The sequence below is a fragment of the Lithobates pipiens genome, unplaced genomic scaffold (genome assembly GCF_037356315.1).
Source record: "Lithobates pipiens isolate NorthernLeopardFrog02 unplaced genomic scaffold, aLitPip1_a1.2 Scaffold_19, whole genome shotgun sequence".
In the NCBI taxonomy this organism is placed as follows: Eukaryota; Metazoa; Chordata; class Amphibia; order Anura; family Ranidae; genus Lithobates; species Lithobates pipiens.
This window is the reverse complement of record NW_027507764.1, coordinates 586713766-586734881: the sequence shown is the minus strand read 5'-3', so window position 1 is coordinate 586734881 and position 21116 is coordinate 586713766. Positions and strand designations below refer to the sequence as shown.

General features: G+C 53.6%; 1 protein-coding gene across 1 annotated transcript in view; it reads right to left on the bottom strand.

Moving 5' to 3' along the window:
• Nucleotides 1-21116, bottom strand: part of MYL3 (myosin light chain 3) — a 43461-nt gene that overhangs the window by 8211 nt on the left and 14134 nt on the right. Inside the window, exons 2-4 of the mRNA XM_077493523.1 lie at nucleotides 12638-12787; nucleotides 6990-7163; nucleotides 2781-2858 (exon numbers count right to left, since the gene is read on the bottom strand). Coding sequence (XP_077349649.1) covers nucleotides 2781-2858; nucleotides 6990-7163; nucleotides 12638-12740 — 355 coding nt within the window. The 5' untranslated portion in view covers nucleotides 12741-12787. The remainder of the gene's footprint in view (nucleotides 1-2780; nucleotides 2859-6989; nucleotides 7164-12637; nucleotides 12788-21116) is intronic.

The following is a 21116-nucleotide window of genomic DNA, read 5'->3' as shown; positions in this document are numbered from 1 at the left end:
CTCCTGCAATGTGCATAAAAAAGCATTACTGCCGCCAGGGGATGGGCCCTGAAACCCCACTCCCTCCTTGTCTCCAACTCACTATCGTCGTCCAGTTGAACATAAATATAGGTACATAGATAGAATCCATGAGTTGGAGTTGAGTTCCAGGATTCTTTATTCAAATAAGCACCTTACAGCAGCATATTAGCCTTGATGGTTTCACACTATGGTCGTAAGGCTCATGACTAAGTACCAAAGCACCAGATGCACCAAGACTTTTTGCTTCAATCTTGTGAACTTTGGCTACGTACCTGAGTTGGTTCCTGTAACGGGCTGTGAATATTTACCTCTCTATCGGGCGACGAGCCCAAGCTCCTCTGTCTTCCCACACTGCAACCTCCAACAAAGTCTTCAACATTTCCAAAGTCTTGCAGTGAGGTAGGGGATGGAGGAAGGAACTAAAGCCCATGGCGGAGAATGCAGGCATCTAACATTCCTACAGTAAGGTAGGGGCGGAGGAAGGAACTATAGCCCACGGAGGGGGATGCAGGCATCCAACACTCCCATAGTGAGGTAGAGGTCAGAGGGAGGAACTACAGCCCATGGTGGAGGACACAGGCATCCAACACTCCCATAGTGAAGTAGGGGTTGGAGGAAAGAACTACTGCCCACGACGGGGGAACACAAGCATCCAACACTCCCACAGTAGGGTAGGGCAGAGGAAGAGACTATAGGAACTACAGCACATGGTGGAGGACACAGGCATCCAACACTCCCATAGTGAAGTAAAGCCGCGTACACACGGGCGGACTGTATGGCCAACTTAGTCCGTCAGACAATCCGACGGACAGTCCGTCCTACTTTCGAATGAACGGACTTGACCACACACGGATGCAAAACAGTCTGTCGAAAGTTTGCGCGATGACGTGTACAGCACGTACGACGGGACTAGAAATAGGAAGTCCAATACACAGCAATGCAACCTTTCGCCGTGTAAATCCTTTCTGAGCATGCGCCATTCTTAGTCCGTCCAACTAGCCTACTCACGAGCGGATTGTCCGCTGAAACCAAAGTACGACGGACAATATTACGGAAATTCCGAAATACTTAGTCCGCCAGACTGCACGCTGAAAAAGTCCGCTAAAGCCCACACACGAGCGGACTGTCCGCTGAAATGTGTTTCGACGGACTAAGTTGGCCAGACAGTGTGTACGCGGCTTAAGGGTTGGAAAAAATAACTACAGTACATGACAGGGGACACAGGCATCCAACCCTACCGTAGTGAGGTAGGGGTTGGAAGAAGGCACTACGGCCAAGAGTGGGGGATGCAGGCATCCAACACTCCCATAATAAGGTAGGGGTCAGAGGAAGGAACTACAGCCCATGGCGGGGTACGCAGGCATCCAACACTTCCATAGTGAGGTAGGGGTCAGAGGAAGGAACTAATGCCCATGGCGGGGTACGCAGGCATCCAACACTCCCATAGTGAGGTAAGGGTCAGAGGAAGGAACTAATGCCCATGGCGGGGTACACAGGCATCCAACACTTCCATAGTGAGGTAGGGGTCAGAAGAAGGAACTACAGCCCATGGCAGAGTACACAGGCACCAAACTCTCCCATAGTGACGTAAGGGTCAGAGGAAGGAACTAATGCCCATGGCGGGGTACGCAGGCATTCAACCCTACCATAGTGAGGTAGGAATCGGAGGAAGGAACTACAGCCCTTGGCGGGGTACACAGGCATCCAACACTTCCATAGTGAGGTAGCGGTCAGAAGAAGGAACTACAGCCCATGGCAGAGTACACAGGCACCAAACTCTCCCATAGTGAGGTAAGGGTCAGAGGAAGGAACTAATGCCCATGGCGGGGTACGCAGGCATTCAACCCTACCATAGTGAGGTAGGAATCGGAGGAAGGAACTACAGCCCTTGGCGGGGTACACAGGCATCCAACTCTCCCATAGTGAGGTAGGGGTTAGAGGAAGGAACTAATGCCCATGGCGGGGTACGCAGGCATTCAACCCTATCATAGTGAGGTAGGAATCGGAGGAAGGAACTACAGCCCTTGGCGGGGTACACAGGCATCCAACTCTCCCATAGTGAGGTAGGTGTTAGAGGAAGGAACTAATGCCCATGGCGGGGTACGCAGGCATTCAACCCTACCATAGTGAGGTAGGGATTGGAGGAAGGAACTACAGCCCTTGGTGTGGTACACAGGCATCCAACTCTCCCATAGTGAGGTAGGGGTCAGAGGAAGGAACTAATTCCCATGGCGGGGTACGCAGGCATTCAACCCTACCATAGTGAGGTAGGGATTGGAGGAAGGAACTACAGCCCTTGGTGTGGTACACAGGCATCCAACTCTCCCATAGTGAGGTAGGGGTCAGAGGAAGGAACTAATGCCCATGGCGGGGTACACAGGCATTCAACCCTACCATAGTGAGGTAGGGGTCGGAGGAAGGAACTACAGCCCACAGTGGGGGACGCAGACATTCAACGCTCCCAGAAGTGTTGAGTGTTAAAGACTTTTAAGAGGCTGTATGGAAGTCAGAGAAGTTTGGAGAGGTAAGTATTCACCGTCTTCTATCACAGGGACCTGTTGATTACATTTCTTCGGGGAAGCAAATTAGTTGCTTTAAGGACGGAGCCATACAAAAGAATTCATGGGTCAACTGTACATTTAGGACCGCTGGTAAAGAAAAATACAGGAACACTGCACATTCTTTATAACTAAAGCGGAGGTGACTATAGCCGCATTAATACTACAAATGTCTTTACCATTATATAAGCTTCTAATTACCTTCATAGTTAATCAAACCATTGGCGTCTTCCTGGCCAGACATAAGCCTGTCCACTTCTTCTTCTGTCAGTTTTTCACCTAAGTGACAGACACATCATAATAAATGAACAATGAATACTGGCAAAGCTTCTAGACATGAAAGTAGCCATTCAATATATAGGCATATATAATGCTGGTAATAAAAGTGGCACCATACCAAGAAAAGGCAGCTGAAGTCACTAGAAGGAATAGACGACCACAAAGGGGTTTTCTACTGAAAAGCAATGCAGGCGCCCCTTAAAACTGAGGTTCCTCAATTTGACTTTCATTAACACACTAACTCTCTATGGAGATGGCCACTCAATCTGTTGCCCTCTAGCAAAAAATGTGGCATCGCAAGGACTGGCAGTTACAAGCAGGGGCGAACTGACCATTGGGCCACTCGGGCACTGCCCGAGGGCTCCATGCCATTAGGGGGCCCCATCCGGGTTGCCAGCCTCAGTAAAAGCAGGGACAGTATGTCAAAATTTGTGTTTTTTTTACATCCGTCTCTGAAATGACCTTTACCGACGTCCTTTTGGTCTAAAAATCCCGAGATTATAGCTGCCCCGCCTCTCCAGTACCTTCTCAGCCAATAGAAACATATCTGTGTATACTGTGTGTACATGTATGTGTATACTGTGTGATTGTATACTTTGTGTGCGTGTTTGTGTATACTGTGTGGCCCCATAATCTCTGATTGCCTGGGGGCCCCATAATCTCCTATTGCCCGGGGGCCCCATGAGTTGTCAGTCCACCCCTGGTTACAAGCATGACTCCCAAAGGCAAAGGCATGATAGGACTCTGTAGTTCGTTTTTTAAGGAGCTGTGCATTTGAAATGCTCTTTTTTTTTTTTGCATTGCCCCCTAGGGTGGGACTTTAAAGGCTTTACCACATAAACATTGAGAAATAGTAGAAAAATATTGAATTTTTTTTTTTAGAAAACATATATAAAAAAAATAATTGCACATGACCGTGGATACAGCGTATACAAAAATGCAAAGAAAGATATGACTTCCTGAAAGCGACGCGTTTCAGAGATGGGTAGGAATCAATAAACGTATATTGATTGGTTTGCGCAAAAGTTATAGTGTTTACAAAATAGGGGATAGTTTTATGGCATTTTTATTAATAATTTTTTTTTTTACTATGCGATTTTTATCGTGACCGCGACATTTTTGACACATTTTTGGGACCATTGTCATGTATACAGCAATCAGTGCTATACAAATTCACAGATTCCTGTGTAAATGACACTGGCAGTGAAGGGGTTAATCACTAGGGGGCAGTGTAAGGGTTAAGTGTGCCCTGGGGAGTGTTTCTAACTGTGGAGGGAGGGGGGGCGTGGCTATGTGTGTGACATGTCACTGATCTCTGCTCCCGATGACAGGGAGCAGAGATCAGTGACACTGTCACTAGGCAGAATGGGGAGATGCTTGTTTACATTAGCATCTCCCCGTTCTTCCTCTCCGCAAGGCGTTCGTGGGTATCAGCCGCGGCGATCGAGTCCGTAGGACTCACGACCCGACCCACGGAGGTCCCGGCTGGAGAGCGCGTGCCGCCAGCGGCACGCACACGATGGCGCGGCGGCAAATTTAAAGGGATGTACAGGTATGCCCATTTGCCTGTTTGTGCCATTCTGCTGATGTACATCGGCGTGCGCCGGTCGGGAAGTGGTTAAAGTCCCACCCTAGGGGGCGATTTCTTCTTTCTTGATACATTTGGAATATGGCACACCCTCTACAGTTTTCTTTGCATTGGTACGCATTGGCATTTTTTTTTCGCATTGGTATAGGGCAGTGTCCAGTTCCCCATGACATTCGTTTGACAATCCCTTTTGGACCTTGAAAAATTGTGATACTTGGAGGGTTCTGAACACTAGAAGCCGGAGAGGGTAGTTGGTGCTGATTTCACCCCCTCTGCTCAGTGCAGTGCCGGGACAAGGTCATCTAGAGCTCAGGGCGACCATGCCAAATTGCGCCCCCCCCCCCCCATATGTATGAGCATTATGTGTAAGCGAAAAAAAACCTCCCCTTCCAAAAAAAAAATGTATACTAATAAGCATGCTCGATTCCTAAGCAAGAATTCCCCCTTCTCTCAGTACAAATCTGCCCCCCTCATGAAATTGCCCCTCTAAGCACAAATCTTTGCCCCCTATTACACCAGCTCAAATTCTCTCTACCCATATGGCTCTAGCACAAATCCCCCCCGCCACATAAAAAGGTCCCCCTCCTAGCACATATCCCCTAACCCTCAAATTACCCATCTAAGCACAAATTCTCTCCCCCATTCCAAATCCCCCTTCCAGCACAAAGTCCCCTCCCCAAATCTGGCACAGATCCCCCCCCCCCCCCCAGCACAGATACCCCCAACCACCCCTACTAGCACAAATCTTCCTCGCCTATCCCCCCTCCCAAACACAAATCCCCCAAATTACCATTCCTAGCACACCACCCCATATTTGCCCTCCTATGACATTTCTTACCCGCTTCCTCCCCTCCAAATTCCACTTCTCAACACAAACCCCCTCCCCCATCTCCTTGTGGTGCCCCCCTCCCCACTTCACATGATACCACAGTGCCCAGGGCAACCGCCCCCTCCTGCCCACCCCTTGTCCCGGCCCTGCCTCAGCGGCATTCCCCCCTTGCTCTTCACCTCAGTACCTTCCCCCTTCTCGCTCCTCCCTTCCACCTCCCTATCATCCCCTTCTCCCTCCCCCTCTTCTCTCTCTCTCCCCACTCCCCCCCCCCCCTTTTTTTTTCTCTTTTTTTTATTTTCTTCCTTCCCGTCTTCTCCTCATGTACCCCCCCTTTCCCCACTTTTACTCCCCTTTTCCCCGCTTAATCCTCCCCCTGAAGATATATATACACGACTAGACATCATAACCACCCCTGATTTTCCGCTCATAATATAGAGATGTTGAATCCCGGTTCAGAATGTTCCTACTTGACTGAATTTTAATCATATATTGATAAGACAGGCTCGCTGCGCCATGGTTGTATACTCTAAATTTGTGTTCTCTCAATAAAATGTTTATGGGACAAAAAAAAAAAAGTCCAAACTTGTAAGCTGTTTCGAAGGAACCTCCCGGAAACTGACCCCCAGGTACGTCCGGTTCGCAGGCATGTACTGGCCATAGGGACTATAGGGAGTTTTCCGGTGGGCCGATGGCTCAGTGGGCCGGTTTCAGTGGCAGCCAGTGGCATCGCTGGGGGGGACTTTTGGGGCTATAGCCCCGAATCTGGGGCCCATAGCCCCGAGTCAGTCAAGGAGTCCCCAAGCACAGGGTCCTAGCCCACTACCTGCCCTCTTTTTGGTGACCCTGATGTAAGGAGGGGCTCTCTGGGGACCCTGATGTAAGCCGGAGGCTCTCTGGGGAACCTGATGTAAGAGAGAGGCTCTCTGTGGACTCGGTGGTAAGGGGGGGCTCTGCGTTGACCCGGATGTAAGGGGTTGGCTCTCTAGGGACCCTGATGTAAGGCGGATGATCTCTGGGGACTCTGATGTAAGGGGAAGGCTCTCTGGGGACCCTGATGTAAGTGGGGGGCTCTCTGGGGACCCTGATGTAAGGAGGGGCTCTCTGGGGACCCTGATGTAAGGAGGGGCTCTCTGGGGACCCTGATGTAAGGGGAAGGCTATATGGGGACCCTGATGTAAGGGGAGGCTCTCTGGGGACCCTGATGTAAGTGGGGGGCTCTCTGGGGACCCTGATGTAAGGAGGGGCTCTTTGGGGACCCTGATGTAAGGAGGGGCTCTCTGGGGACCCTGATGTAAGGAGGGGCTCTCTGGGGACCCTGATGTAAGGAGGGGCTCTCTGGGGACCCTGATGTAAGGAGGGGCTCTCTGGGGACCCTGATGTAAGGAGGGGCTCTCTAGGGGCTTTTTGCGTGTTTGCAAAATTAAAGTGGGCCAGTCTGGATAAAGTCCAGGGCCAAATTTTTGTCCCAGTCCAGCCCTGCCGGTTCGCCCCAGTCAAAGTCACTGATTGGAGCGGAAGTACGGCGGCGTTTTATGTTTTAATGGTGAGTGGAAAGTCTCTGATTGGAGCGGAAGTACGGCGGCGTTTTATGTTTTAATGGTGATATTTTCGGGAAAAAAATGTGGCTGTATGTTGTTGTATGTCAGGAATGTATTTTTGAAGACTCGTCAAGTTATTGTAAAAGTCCACTTTAAATAATTTGCCTCCATACCCAAAGTTGCCAGGACGTGCCGAATCTCAGCGCCCATGACGGTGCCGTTGCCTTCTTTGTCAAAGACGCGCAATCCTTCTACAAAGTCCTCGTACGTTCCCTTCTCCTTGGACCTGGAGATATGCTGCAGCATGGGCAGGAAGGTATCAAAGTCCATCAGTTTGGTGTGTAGTTCTGCGAAATACAGAAAATACCATTATTTCTCATGTTTATGCCTGCTGTATTTCCTTGTCTTTAGTTTTCCAATGTTCTTTTGGTGACAGGTGGATGGAGATTACTATAAACTAAATACTCAACCCCCCCCCCAGTATACATTGCTTTCTTGCTGCAGGTGCTGTGATCTGCACTGTAGCTACACTGATTGGTCTGTTCTATGCAACAATGTCACAAACAATTCAATTTAAAGGAAACCTATAATAATTGCACCTGCTGGCAACCATATCAATTATGAGTTTCCTTGCTGATCCAATACGTTTTGAGACTTCGACTCAAAACATGTCGGCAGATCAAGAGTTCCTCTTTCAATTGCTTCCGGCTTGTTTTCGGGTCAACGACTGAGAAAGTGTTGAAGCCGCAGGATTACAATGACAGACAGGTAGCAAACTGCCTGCATGCAATATGGCTGCCTACAGGTTGGTTGATTAGGTGCCAACTCCATTCTCACCACTCAAGGTCCTCTTCCTCTGCTTAAGTGGTATTTTTATAGTTTTTTTTTTTTTTTATTATTATCTTTTTCTTATGAATTCTGGTTGGTCACATGACGTGACAAGACATCTTCCCCCTTGGTCTTCGCCTGTTGGTGGACAATCCTGGATGATGCATAGAGTGAGACTGACATGATGACATCAACACAGTGTGGCACTCCTGTAGGCAGGTACAGCTAGCTGGTCTGCCACTAGGTGGCTCTGTGCTAGAATGGTGTCTGGTTACAGCAGACAGTGCCATCAGGTGCTAGGCCCCTTTTAATTACAGCCCTCTGCAGTGGCGTAACTAGAACCTTCAGGGCCCCGATGCAAGAAACCATGAAGGGCCCCCCTGAACGCCAGCCAGGGCCCTTCCCTCCGAGTCCGGCGGTGGAACTCCAGGGCCTGGTCACAGGTATGACCTTTGTGAGCCCTGTAGTTCCACCACTGGTATCAGTAGTTTTTTATTTTTTATTTTTTTTACATTTTTAGGTGCCCCATTGGGGGACTGTCCCTAAGCAGGATGGGGTCCCCGTCCCCAGAAGAGATGAGGTCCTTTTCTCCAGGGCAGATGAAGTTACTGCCCCCAGATGAGAAGGGGTGGTGGGGGTCCCTGTCCCCACGTGAGAAGGGGTCCTTGTCCCCAGGGGGGGATGAAGGGGGTATGTAATAGTGTGTGGGGGATGGGGTCCTCTCACTCACCATGACCAAGCTGTAGGCCGCGCACTCATCCATGTTGGCCTGGGCTCCATCCAGTGTGCTGGTCGGGCGATCAGCATATCTCCCAGAAAGACCTTTTATCATCTGTGTATGACGGGGGAGGAGGGGGGCTGGCAGACAAGCCTGCAGTGTCCTCCGGGGGGCTCTCATAGGGCTGCACTGCATCTGTGTGCTTAAAGTTTGTTAACCCGGGAGAAGTATGCAGTGCAGTGTGGGCCGGACTCGGGGGGGCCTGGTTGGGGAGAACAGACATCGGACTGAGCGGCAATACATGGAGCAGGAGAGGGGTACTCTGAGGAGCCGGCCGAGGACACAGGTCATGCGGGGAATGCACAACTAAAGAGCAGCCAGTGCGATAGTCGAGCATGGAGCTCTGCTAGTCACCCTCCACCTCCAGCCCCCGTGTGCATGGTGCACTGGTACCCCTAGCTGCCTATGCTGCTGCCGGCCATATGTAGAGGGGGCTGCATGGGGCCCCTGCATCACAGGGCCCAGTTGCGGTCGCGACTGCTGCACCCCTATAGTTACGCCCCTGACCCTCTGAGAACTCGGCTAAGCAGGGTCAAGTTCAGTTAGTACTTGGTTGGGAAGACCAGGTGCTATAGGCTTAAAAATAAATAAATAAATAAGTAGAACTCTTATGCAGTGATATCATGGATGAGCCAGTGCCCACATATAAGCCATGTTGGGAGGAGCCCTAAAGCAGTTGGGGCATTGGAGCCAAACACACCACGCCAGTACAGATGTAACTATCACGTGGAGGCCCTGGACAGGGCTGGAGGCCAGGGAGGAGTAGACCTGCACCCATAAGAACCGCCGGTGTAGTCTTCCTGACCCCTATGGAGATGAGGGCTAGGGTGGGTTGAAAAGGGCCTTTCAGGCCAGGCCAAGAATTCCCTTAGTAGGGCTATTCTCCTTGAGGGTCCCTGGTGTACCTATGGAGGAGGATACCTACAGGGAACCAGTCTTGTGAATAGTAATGACCCCAGGTGAAAGGGGAGACTATTTGAAGGAGATGGTTGCTTAAATTGCTGCAAATGCTTTTACGTTTGACTGCTGCGGACCTTCCATTAAATGTGATTGACTATATATTGTCAAGTGACTCTGGAATGTATGTCAATGTGATGTGACTGTTATGTCATTTCCTGAGTACCATCAGGAAAGTGCAGCAACCCTATTCATGCGTGGACATTCCTTCTTCCAGATCAACAGGCTACCGGTCAACAGCCGGGAATGTCATGTGGAAGTATCTGGCATGGAGTGGAGCACAATATGGCAGAGGGCTCAGCCTCAATAGGAGGGGCAGTGTTCTAGCAAAGACAGGAGTGGGACAGGGACTTTTGCACTTGGCACCAGTGCCAGGACAAGGTCATCCAGCACCCAGGGCAAAGATGCCAAACTGCGCCCCCCTTTCCCTTAGGGTTAGGGTCAGGGTGCCCCCTACCCCTGCAATAAACCATTGCGCCAGGGGCAGCCGCCCCTCCTGCCCACCCCTTGTCCCGGCCCTGCTTGGCACTATTATTAGCTAATAGCAAAGCCCCTCTTACAACCCTGATCACCAAAATGTAGTGCTGTGCTGTGAGGAGAGAACGAGAGAGAGAGAGCTCTCTGCAGGGCTGGACTGCCAGGGTGACCAGAGGAGGAAATATTGGGGAAATTGGGGATGAAGAAACCTTGGCACCCAAATCTCACCTGTGTCTAGCAGGTCCTGTGGATTGGTTTAGGATGGCTGTGGGGCCTAAGGAGAAGCACCCCGTGTGTGAGGAAAGAACACCTTAAGTTCACGCTACCTATGGGGAGGAGTCTTGAAACCTTTGGGAAGGTGGCTGCAATGGTTTTGTGAGTATTCCGAGTGTTCTGCACTAAATAGACTACTAATAAGAAATGATATAATGGACGGAGGTATGGTGTCCTGCACCAGAGACTACTGCCAGGAAGTTGTGATAACGACTGTTGTGATGTAAAGAAGAAACGTCATGGGTGCTAGCCTGATTATCTGAGCGATTTGCAGTAAATAGTTAAATATGCTCTTGGACTGGGCATTCTTTATTCAACGTAACAGGCCTCAGGCCAGGAATATGTGAGCGGGTACCATCTTTATCCCTGCGGTGCCATCCTCCCATGGGCCGGTAGGCTATTATTGGACTAACGACTCTCCCTGGTTACTAAACTGTGGCTATGTTTTGACTACATTTGTTCTTTTTACTTTTATTGTTAAACAAGTTTGATTTAACCTCTGCCTGTGGCAGAGTAAGCTATAAGGGGGCCACCCATCTGGGCTTACATAAACTACACTAGCCTGTGGCAGAGGCTGAAGAAACTATAAGGTAGACACGCATCTGGGCTTACAGAATCTACACTAGCCTATGGCAGAGGTTTACTAAACTATAAGGTAGCCACCCATCTGGGCCATCTACAGAATCTGCTCTAGCCAGTGGCAGAGGCTGAAGAAACTATAAGGTAGCCACACGCATGGGCTTACAGAATCTACACTTACCTGTGACAGAGGCTATAGAAACTATAAGGTAGCCAGCCATCTGGGCCTACAGAATCTGCTCTAGCCTGTGGCAGACGCTGAAGAATCTATAAGGTAGCCACCATCTGGGCTTACATAATCTACACTAACCTGTGGAAGAGGCTGAAGGAACTATAAGGTAGCCACCCATCTGGGTTCTACAGAATCTTCTCTAGCCTGTGACAGAGGCTGAAGACACTATAAGGTAGCCACCCATCTGGGTTCTACAGAATCTTCTCTAGCCTGTGGCAGAGGCTGAAGAAACGATAAGGTACCCACCCATCTGGGTCTACAGAATCTTCTCTAGCCTGTGGCAGAGGCTGAAGAAACTATAAGGTACCCACCCATCTGGGTCTACAGAATCTTCTCTAGCCTGTGGCAGAGACTGAAGAAACTATAAGGTAGCCACCCATCTGGGTCTACAGAATCTTCTCTAGCCTGTGGCAGAGGCCGAAGAAACTATAAGGTAGCCACCCATCTGGGTTCTACAAAATCTTCTCTAGCCTGTGGCAGACGCTGAAGAAACGATAAGGTAGCCACCCATCTGGGTCTACAGAATCTGCTCTAGCCTGTGCCAGAGGCTGAAGAAACTATAAGGTAGCCACCCATCTGGGTTCTACAGAATCTTCTCTAGCCTGTGGCAGAGGCTGAAGAAACTATAAGGTACCCACCCATCTGGGTCTACAGAATCTTCTCTAGCCTGTGGCAGAGACTGAAGAAACTATAAGGTAGCCACCCATCTGGGTCTACAGAATCTTCTCTAGCCTGTGGCAGAGGCCGAAGAAACTATAAGGTAGCCACCCATCTGGGTTCTACAAAATCTTCTCTAGCCTGTGGCAGACGCTGAAGAAACGATAAGGTAGCCACCCATCTGGGTCTACAGAATCTGCTCTAGCCTGTGCCAGAGGCTGAAGAAACGATAAGGTACCCACCCATCTGGGTCTACAGAATCTTCTCTAGCCTGTGGCAGGCGCTGAAGAAACTATAAGGTAGCCACACGCCTGGGCCTGTAGAATCTGCACTAGCCTGTGGCAGAGGCTAAAGAGACCAAAAGCTAGCTGCCCCATCACTTGGGCTTCCACAAACTACACCGACCTGTGGCTAAAGCCTAGAAAGTCCTACTGCTGACCTGCGGCAGAGAACAAAAGATAGTCAAAGCCAGAAGCCCAAGGTCTGAAGGTCTGCGAGAGGTCTACTGAGTGGAGGGAACTTTTGCTTCTGTTGTAGGGTATCCTGTGTACCCCAACCCTCAGCTTAAGAGAACTGAGCCAATACATTTGGCAAAAGAAGATTTAAGGCCATAAAGTCTGTCTAATTTTTGCTACTGGTGGGTTGGCGGGTCGTTGAGTTTTATAGGGTGCGGCTACTGGGCAGGTCACCATTAGGAAGGCAGGAGAGCCCATTATAAATCCAACAGCTTCTTTGGGGGTCATTGCTCCCCACATAAAAAAATAAAAAATAAATGAGCGCAGAGTTGGTCTTTAACCTTAATAGCCTGCAATAAGTTAAGAACGAATAATAATAAAGAACCGCAAGGCTGTTTCGCATTATGTAATAAAATGTCGGCATGTGCCAGTTTGCTCGCTACCAAATTTCATTCTCCGCCGTCTCGCGTTTTCCTTTCAGCCAGAGAAAGTTGAATTGACAGAACTCTGGAAAAACACAGCCTGTTTGCAAAAAAAAAAAAACGTTAATTCGCTGGCAAGCGGACACGACAAACATTCGCTAACCTTCTGGTTTTGGCCGTCCGAGGACTTTCAAGACTTCAGCGTTGGTCGGGTTCTGCCCCAGCGACCTCAGAACGTCCCCGCATTGTCCGTAGGTGATTTTCATCTCGCAATTAGGGGTCCGATCAAAGAGCGAGAAGGCTTCTTTGAATTCTGCCAAAGACAAGAAAAGAGAGAGAGTAAAAAAAAAAAAAAAAGAAAAAGTTCAATTGCCGATTTGTGAAATGGTTACTTTTTTTGGTTATTTTTCTAAATCTCAGCAAATATTTGATTTTGTGGAGCGCATTACGATCGACCACATCATTTTTTATGATTAGGTCGATTTCCTGGAACCGTGCTCCCAACGCTTGTGTGGCTAGCCGTCCGCAGTGTCAGATGACAGGAGACTTGTGTTGGAGGCCAAACCCGGCATGACGATTGGTTTTGGAAGGAAGGCAAACGAATGATTGCAGTATGACAGCGCCAACGAAAAGCTTAAAGAAATAACATAAGTCACCTGCTGGGGGGGGGGGGGGGGGGGGGGGGGGAGGGGGGACATTATTTCAGAAAATAATTTTGTCTCCGCTCTGGAAAGCTTCGTGTGTTAACTGCCGTTTTCTAAAATATCTTTTTAGTGTGGCGCTTAAAAGGGTTTTTCCACCTTTGGAGGGGATGAAGAAAATACACAAAGCAATGCAACATTATTATAGCTGAAGTCTAAAGTGTTTCTAATGCCGCGTACACACGTAGCCGACTATCCCACGGACTTAGACTGGCGGACTTCCCGCCAGACTGTCCGTCGGACTTTCTGAACGGGCTACTTGCCCACACACGGCACTTTTTCAGCGGACTAATACGGCGTACTAAGTCCGCCGTACTATCCGCCCTACTTTTGAAATGAACGGACTCGCCCCCACACACGCGGAGCAAAGTCCGCTCATTTTGAGCGCGTCTCCATGCAGGCGGGGCCCGCGAAGGAGACGCCGCCGGCCCCCCGCCACCTGGTATGGACTTAAAGGGGAACCCCAACGCCGAAAAAAATCGGCGTGGGGGTTCCCCCCAAGTCCACAACAGGCCCTTGTCCGAGCGCGCTACCCGGCCGGCCAGGAAAGGAGGGGCGAGTGAGCGCCCCTCCCCTCCTGAGCCGTACCAGGCCGCATGCCCTCAACATGGGGGGGTGCCATGGTGAGGCCCCCCCACCCAAAAGCACCTTGTCCCCTTGTTGATGAGGACAAGGGCCTCTTCCCGACAACCCTGGCCGTTGGTTGTCGGGGTCTGCGGGCAAGGGGCTTATCGGAATCCGGGAGCCCCCTTTAATAAGGGGGCCCCCGGATACCGGCCCCCCACCCTATGTGAATGAGTATGGGGTACAATGTACCCCTACCCATTCACCTGTAAAATAAAGTACAAAAAAAAACACAACACACAAGGTAAAATAATTTTGACTGACAGAAACAGGAGCTTATTACTGCCTACAGTGTCTCAAGCCGCGTACACACGGGCGGATTGTATGGCCTACTTAGTCCGTCATACAATCCGACGGACAGTCCGTCCTACTTTCGAATGAACGGACTTGACCACACACGGATGCACAAACAGTCCGTTGAAAGCTTACGCGATGACGTGTACAGCACGTACGACGGGACTAGAAATAGGAAGTCCAATACACAGCAATGCAACCTTCCGCCGTGTAAATCCTTTCTGAGCATGCGCCATTCTTAGCCCGTCGAACTAGCCTACTGACGAGCGGATTGTCCGCTGAAACCAAAGTATGACGGACAGTATTACAGAAATTCCGAAATACTTAGTACGCCAGACTGCACGCTGAAAAAGTCCGCTGAAGCCCACACACGAGCGGACTGTCTGCTGACATGTGTTTCGACGGACTAAGTAGGCCATACAGTCCGCCCGTGTGTACGCGGCATCAGGTTGTGTGCATCCATAGACGCACAGAGCGCTGGTAAGCCCCTGCTCCCTCCTCACATGAGTTTGACTGACAGAAACAGGAGCCTATTACTACCTACAGTGTCTCAGGTTGTGTGCATCCAGGGGTGGACTGACCAGTCGGTCACTCGGGCGCCGCCCGAGGGCCCGAGGACATTAGGGGCCCGGACTTGGCCACATGAGAGGCCACTTGCAGCGGCTGAATTACATGCCGCGATGCCGAAAATAACACAGCTAACTGTGCGCTGCTCCCCGCCGGCCCCTCCTTCCCTCCCGTCCGTCCCAGGTGCTTGTACTATATGCGTCGTGACATCACCTGGGACGGACGAGAAGAGTGGAGCGGCTGGCGAGGAGCAGCACGCTGTTAGAAGTACTATTATCGGCATCCGGTGACTCGGTAAGTGAAGCAGATGACACCAGGGCCGCTACACGTGATGGGGGGGACTCGGGGAGTGTACAGATGTAAGGGCCCCGGGTCCCCCCACCCCACAGTGTCCTCCTGGCTGTGTGTGTGTGTCCCCCTATTTGCATGTCCTCCTGTGCTGTGTGAGTGTCCCCCTGTGTGCGTGTCCCCCTGTGTGCATGTCCCATTGTGTGCGTGTCCCCCTGTGTGCGTGTCCCCCTGTGTGCGTGTCCCCCTGTGTGCGTGTCCCCCTGTGTGTGCGTCCCCCTGTGTGTGCGTTTTCCCTCCAGTGTCCCCCTGTGTGTGCGTTTTCCCTCCAGTGTCCCCCTGTGTGTGCGTTTTCCCTCCAGTGTCCCCCTGTGTGTATGCGTTTTCCCTCCAGTGTCCCCCTGTGTGTGCGTTTTCCCTCCAGTGTCCCCCTGTGTGTGTGTTATTCCTCCAGTGTCCCCCTGTGTGTGTGTGTGTGCGCTCTCCCTCCAGTGTCCCCCTATGTGCGTTCTCCCTCCAGTGTCCTCCTGTGTGTGCGTTTTCCCTCCAGTGTCCCCCTGTGTGTGCGTTTTCCCTCCAGTGTCCCCCTGTGTGTGTGTTCTCCCTCCAGTGTCCCCCTGTGTGTGTGTGTTCTCCCTCCAGTGTCCCCCTGTGTGTGTGTTCTCCCTCCAGTGTCCACCTGTGTGTGCGTTTTCCCTCCAGTGTCCCCCTGTGTGTGCGTTTTCCCTCCAGTGTCCCCCTGTGTGTGCGTTTTCCCTCCAGTGTCCCCCTGTGTGTGCGTTTTCCCTCCAGTGTCCCCCTGTGTGTGCGGTCTCCCCCCAGTGTCCCCCTGTGTGTGCGTTCTCCCTTCAGTGTCCCCCTGTGTGTGCGTTCTCCCTCCAGTGTCCCCCTGTGTGTGTGTGCGTTCTCCCTCCAGTGTCCCCCTGTGTGTGTGTGTGTGTGCTTTTTCCCTCCAGTGTCCCCCTGTGTGTGCATTCTCCCTCCAGTGTCCCCCTGTGTGTGTGTGTGTGTGCTTTTTCCCTCCAGTGTCCCCCTGTGTGTGCATTCTCCCTCCAGTGTCCCCCTGTGTGTGTGTGTGTGTACATTCTCCCTCCAGTGTCCCCCTGTGTGTGCGTTCTCCCTCCAGTGTCCCCCTGTGTGTGTGTGTGCGTTCTCCCTCCAGTGTCCCCTTGTGTGCGTTCTCCCTCCAGTGTCCCCCTGTGTGTGCGTTCTCCCTTCAGTGTCCCCCTGTGTGTGCGTTCTCCCTCCAGTGTCCCCCTGTGTGTGTGTGCGTTCTCCCTCCAGTGTCCCCCTGTGTGTGTGTGTGCTTTTTCCCTCCAGTGTCCCCCTGTGTGTGCATTCTCCCTCCAGTGTCCCCCTGTGTGTGTGTGTGTGTGTGTGCTTTTTCCCTCCAGTGTCCCCCTGTGTGTGCATTCTCCCTCCAGTGTCCCCCTGTGTGTGTGTGTGTGTACATTCTCCCTCCAGTGTCCCCCTGTGTGTGCGTTCTCCCTCCAGTTTCCCCCTGTGTGTGTGTGTGCGTTCTCCCTCCAGTGTCCCCTTGTGTGCGTTCTCCCTCCAGTGTCCCCCTGTGTGTGTGTGTGCGTTCTCCCTCCAGTGTCCCCCTGTGTGCGTTCTCCCTCCAGTGTCCCCCTGTGTGCGTTCTCCCTCCAGTGTCCCCCTGTGTGCGTTCTCCCTCCAGTGTCCCCCTGTGTGCGTTCTCCCTCCAGTGTCCCCCTGTGTGCGTTCTCCCTCCAGTGTCGCCCTGTGTGTGCGTTCTCCCCCCAGTGTGTGCGCTCTCCCTCTAGTGTACCCCTGCGTGTGTGCATCTCCCTCCAGTGTCCCCCTGTGTGTGCGTTCTCCCTCCACTGTCCCCCTGTGTGTGCTCGCGTTCTCCCTCCAGTGTCCCCATGCGTGTGCGTTTTCTCCCCCTAATGTCACCCTGTGTGTGCGTTCTCCCTTCAGGGTCCCCCTGTGTGTGTGTGTGCATTCTCCCTCCAGTGTTCCTGTGTGTGCATTCTCCCTCCAGTGTTCCTGTGTGTGTGCATTCTCCCTCCAGTGTCCCCCTGTGTGTGTGCGTTCTCCCTCCAGTGTCCCCCTGTATGTGCGTTCTCCCTCCAGTGTCCCCCTGTGTGTGCGTTCTCCCCCCCAGTGTCCCCCTGTGTGTGCGTTCTCCCCCCCAGTGTCCCCCGTGTGTGCGTTCTCCCCCCCAGTGTCCCCCGTGTGTGCGTTCTCCCCCCAGTGCCCCCGTGTGTGCGCATTCTCCCTCCAGTGTCCCCCTGTGTGTGTGTTCTCCCTCCAGTGTCCCACTGTGTGTGCGTTCTCCCTCCAGTGTTCCTGTGTGTGTGCATTCTCCCTCCAGTGTTTCTGTGTGTGTGCGTTCTCCCTCCAGTGTCCCACTGTGTGTGTGCGTTCTCCCTCCAGTGTCCCCCTGTGTGTGTGCGTTCTCCCTCCAGTGTCCCCCTGTGTTTGCGTTCTCCCTCCAGTGTCCCCCTGTGTGTGCTTTCTCCCCCCCCCAGTGTCCCCCTGTGTGTGCGTTCTTCCTCCCAGTGTCCCCCTGTGTGTGTGCGTTCTCCCTCCAGTGTCCCCCTGTGTGTGCGTTCTCCCCCCAGTGTCCCCCTGTGTGTGCTTTCTCCCCCCCCCAGTGTCCCCCTGTGTGTGCGTTCTTCCTCCCAGTGTCCCCCTGTGTGTGCGTTCTTCCTCCCAGTGTCCCCCTGTGTGTGCGTTCTCCCCCCCAGTGTCCCCCTGTGTGTGCGCTCTCCCCCCCAGTGTCCCCCTGTGTGTGCGCTCTCCCCCCCAGTGTCCCCCTGTGTGTGCGCTCTCCCCCCCCAGTGTCCCCCTGTGTGTGCGCTCTCCCCCCCAGTGTCCCCCTGTGTGTGCGTTCTCCCCCCAGTGTACCCCTGTTTGTGCGCGTTCTCCCTCCAGTGTTCCTGTGTGTGCATTCTCCCTCCAGTGTTCCTGTGTGTGTGCATTCTCCCTCCAGTGTCCCCCTGTGTGTGTGCGTTCTCCCTCCAGTGTCCCCCTGTGTGTGCGTTCTCCCTCCAGTGTCCCCCTGTGTGTGCGTTCTCCCCCCCAGTGTCCCCCTGTGTGTGCGTTCTCCCCCCCAGTCTCCCCCGTGTGTGCGTTCTCCCCCCCAGTGTCCCCCGTGTGTGCGTTCTCCCCCCAGTGCCCTAGTGTGTGCGCATTCTCCCTCCAGTGTCCCCCTGTGTGTGCGTTCTCCCTCCAGTGTCCCACTGTGTGTGCGTTCTCCCTCCAGTGTCCCACTGTGTGTGCATTTTCCCTCCAGTGTTCCTGTGTGTGTGCATTCTCCCTCCAGTGTTCCTGTTTGTGCGCGTTCTCCCTCCAGTGTCCCCCTGTTTGTGCGCGTTCTCCCTCCAGTGTCCCCCTGTGTGTGCGTTCTCCCTCCAGTGTCCCCCTGTGTGCGCGTTCTCCCTCCAGTGTCCCCCTGTGTGCGCGTTCTCCCTCCAGTGTCCCACTGTGTGCGCGTTCTCCCTCCAGTGTCCCACTGTGTGCGCGTTCTCCCTCCAGTGTCCCCCTGTGTGTCCGTTCTCCCTCCAGTGTCCCCCTGTGTGTCTGTTCTCCCTCCAGTGTCCCCCTGTGTGTCCGTTCTCCCCCCAGTGTCCCCCTGTGTGTGCGTTCTCCCTCCAGTGTCCCCCTGTGTGTGCGTTCTCCCTCCAGTGTCCCCCTGTGTGTGCTTTGTCCCCCTGTGTGTGCGTTCTCCCTCCAGTGTCCCCCTGTGTGTGCGTTCTCCCTCCAGTGTCCCCCTGTGTGTGTGTGCATTCTCCCTCCAGTGTCCACCTGTGTGTGTGTGTGTGCATTCTCCCTCCAGTGTCCCCGTGTGTGTGCATTCTCCCTCCAGTGTCCACCTGTGTGTGTGTGTGTGTGCATTCTCCCTCCAGTGTCCCCCTGTGTGTGCGTTCTCCCTCCAGTGTCCCCCTGTGTGTGCATTCTCCCTCCAGTGTCCCCCTGTGTGTGCATTCTCCCTCCAGTGTCCCCCGTGTGTGCGTTCTCCCCCCAGTGCCCCCGTGTGTGCGCATTCTCCCTCCAGTGTCCCCCTGTGTGTGTGTTCTCCCTCCAGTGTCCCACTGTGTGTGCGTTCTCCCTCCAGTGTTCCTGTGTGTGTGCATTCTCCCTCCAGTGTTTCTGTGTGTGTGCGTTCTCCCTCCAGTGTCCCACTGTGTGTGTGCGTTCTCCCTCCAGTGTCCCCCTGTGTGTGTGCGTTCTCCCTCCAGTGTCCCCCTGTGTTTGCGTTCTCCCTCCAGTGTCCCCCTGTGTGTGCTTTCTCCCCCCCCAGTGTCCCCCTGTGTGTGCGTTCTTCCTCCCAGTGTCCCCCTGTGTGTGTGCGTTCTCCCTCCAGTGTCCCCCTGTGTGTGCGTTCTCCCCCCAGTGTCCCCCTGTGTGTGCTTTCTCCCCCCCCCCCCAGTGTCCCCCTGTGTGTGCATTCTTCCTCCCAGTGTCCCCCTGTGTGTGCGTTCTTCCTCCCAGTGTCCCCCTGTGTGTGCGTTCTCCCCCCCAGTGTCCCCCTGTGTGTGCGCTCTCCCCCCCAGTGTCCCCCTGTGTGTGCGCTCTCCCCCCCAGTGTCCCCCTGTGTGTGCGCTCTCCCCCCCAGTGTCCCCCTGTGTGTGCGCTCTCCCCCCCAGTGTCCCCCTGTGTGTGCGTTCTCCCCCCAGTGTCCCCCTGTTTGTGCTCGTTCTCCCTCCAGTGTTCCTGTGTGTGCATTCTCCCTCCAGTGTTCCTGTGTGTGTGCATTCTCCCTCCAGTGTCCCCCTGTGTGTGTGCGTTCTCCCTCCAGTGTCCCCCTGTGTGTGCGTTCTCCCTCCAGTGTCCCCCTGTGTGTGCGTTCTCCCCCCCAGTGTCCCCCTGTGTGTGCGTTCTCCCCCCCAGTCTCCCCCGTGTGTGCGTTCTCCCCCCAGTGTCCCCCGTGTGTGCGTTCTCCCCCCAGTGCCCCCGTGTGTGCGCATTCTCCCTCCAGTGTCCCCCTGTGTGTGCGTTCTCCCTCCAGTGTCCCACTGTGTGTGCGTTCTCCCTCCAGTGTCCCACTGTGTGTGCATTTTCCCTCCAGTGTTCCTGTGTGTGTGCATTCTCCCTCCAGTGTTCCTGTTTGTGCGCGTTCTCCCTCCAGTGTCCCCCTGTTTGTGCGCGTTCTCCCTCCAGTGTCCCCCTGTGTGTGCGTTCTCCCTCCAGTGTCCCCCTGTGTGCGCGTTCTCCCTCCAGTGTCCCCCTGTGTGCGCGTTCTCCCTCCAGTGTCCCACTGTGTGCGCGTTCTCCCTCCAGTGTCCCACTGTGTGCGCGTTCTCCCTCCAGTGTCCCCCTGTGTGTCCGTTCTCCCTCCAGTGTCCCCCTGTGTGTCTGTTCTCCCTCCAGTGTCCCCCTGTGTGTCCGTTCTCCCCCCAGTGTCCCCCTGTGTGTGCGTTCTCCCTCCAGTGTCCCCCTGTGTGTGCGTTCTCCCTCCAGTGTCCCCCTGTGTGTGCTTTGTCCCCCTGTGTGTGCGTTCTCCCTCCAGTGTCCCCCTGTGTGTGCGTTCTCCCTCCAGTGTCCCCCTGTGTGTGTGTGCATTCTCCCTCCAGTGTCCACCTGTGTGTGTGTGTGTGCATTCTCCCTCCAGTGTCCCCGTGTGTGTGCATTCTCCCTCCAGTGTCCACCTGTGTGTGTGTGTGTGTGCATTCTCCCTCCAGTGTCCCCCTGTGTGTGCGTTCTCCCTCCAGTGTCCCCCTGTGTGTGCATTCTCCCTCCAGTGTCCCCCTGTGTGTGCATTCTCCCTCCAGTGTCCCCCTGTGTGTGCGTTCTCCCTCCAGTGTCCCCCTGTGTGCGTTCTCCCTCCAGTGTCCCCCTGTGTGTGCTTTCTCCCCCCAGTGTCCCCCAGTGTGTGCGTTCTCCCTCCAGTGTCCCCCTGTGTGCGTTCTCCCTCCAGTGTCCCCCTGTGTGCGTTCTCCCTCCAGTGTCCCCCTGTGTGTGCGTTCTCCCTCCAGTGTCCCCCTGTGTGTGTGTGCATTCTCCCTCCAGTGTCCACCTCTGTGTGTGTGTGTGCATTCTCCCTCCAGTGTCCCCGTGTGTGTGCATTCTCCCTCCAGTTTCCCCCTGTGTGTGTGTGTGTATGTGTGTGCGTTCTCCCTCCAGGGTCCCCCTGTGTGTGTGTGTGCATTCTCATTCCAGTGTTCCTGTGTGTGTGCATTCTCCCTCCAGTGTTCCTGT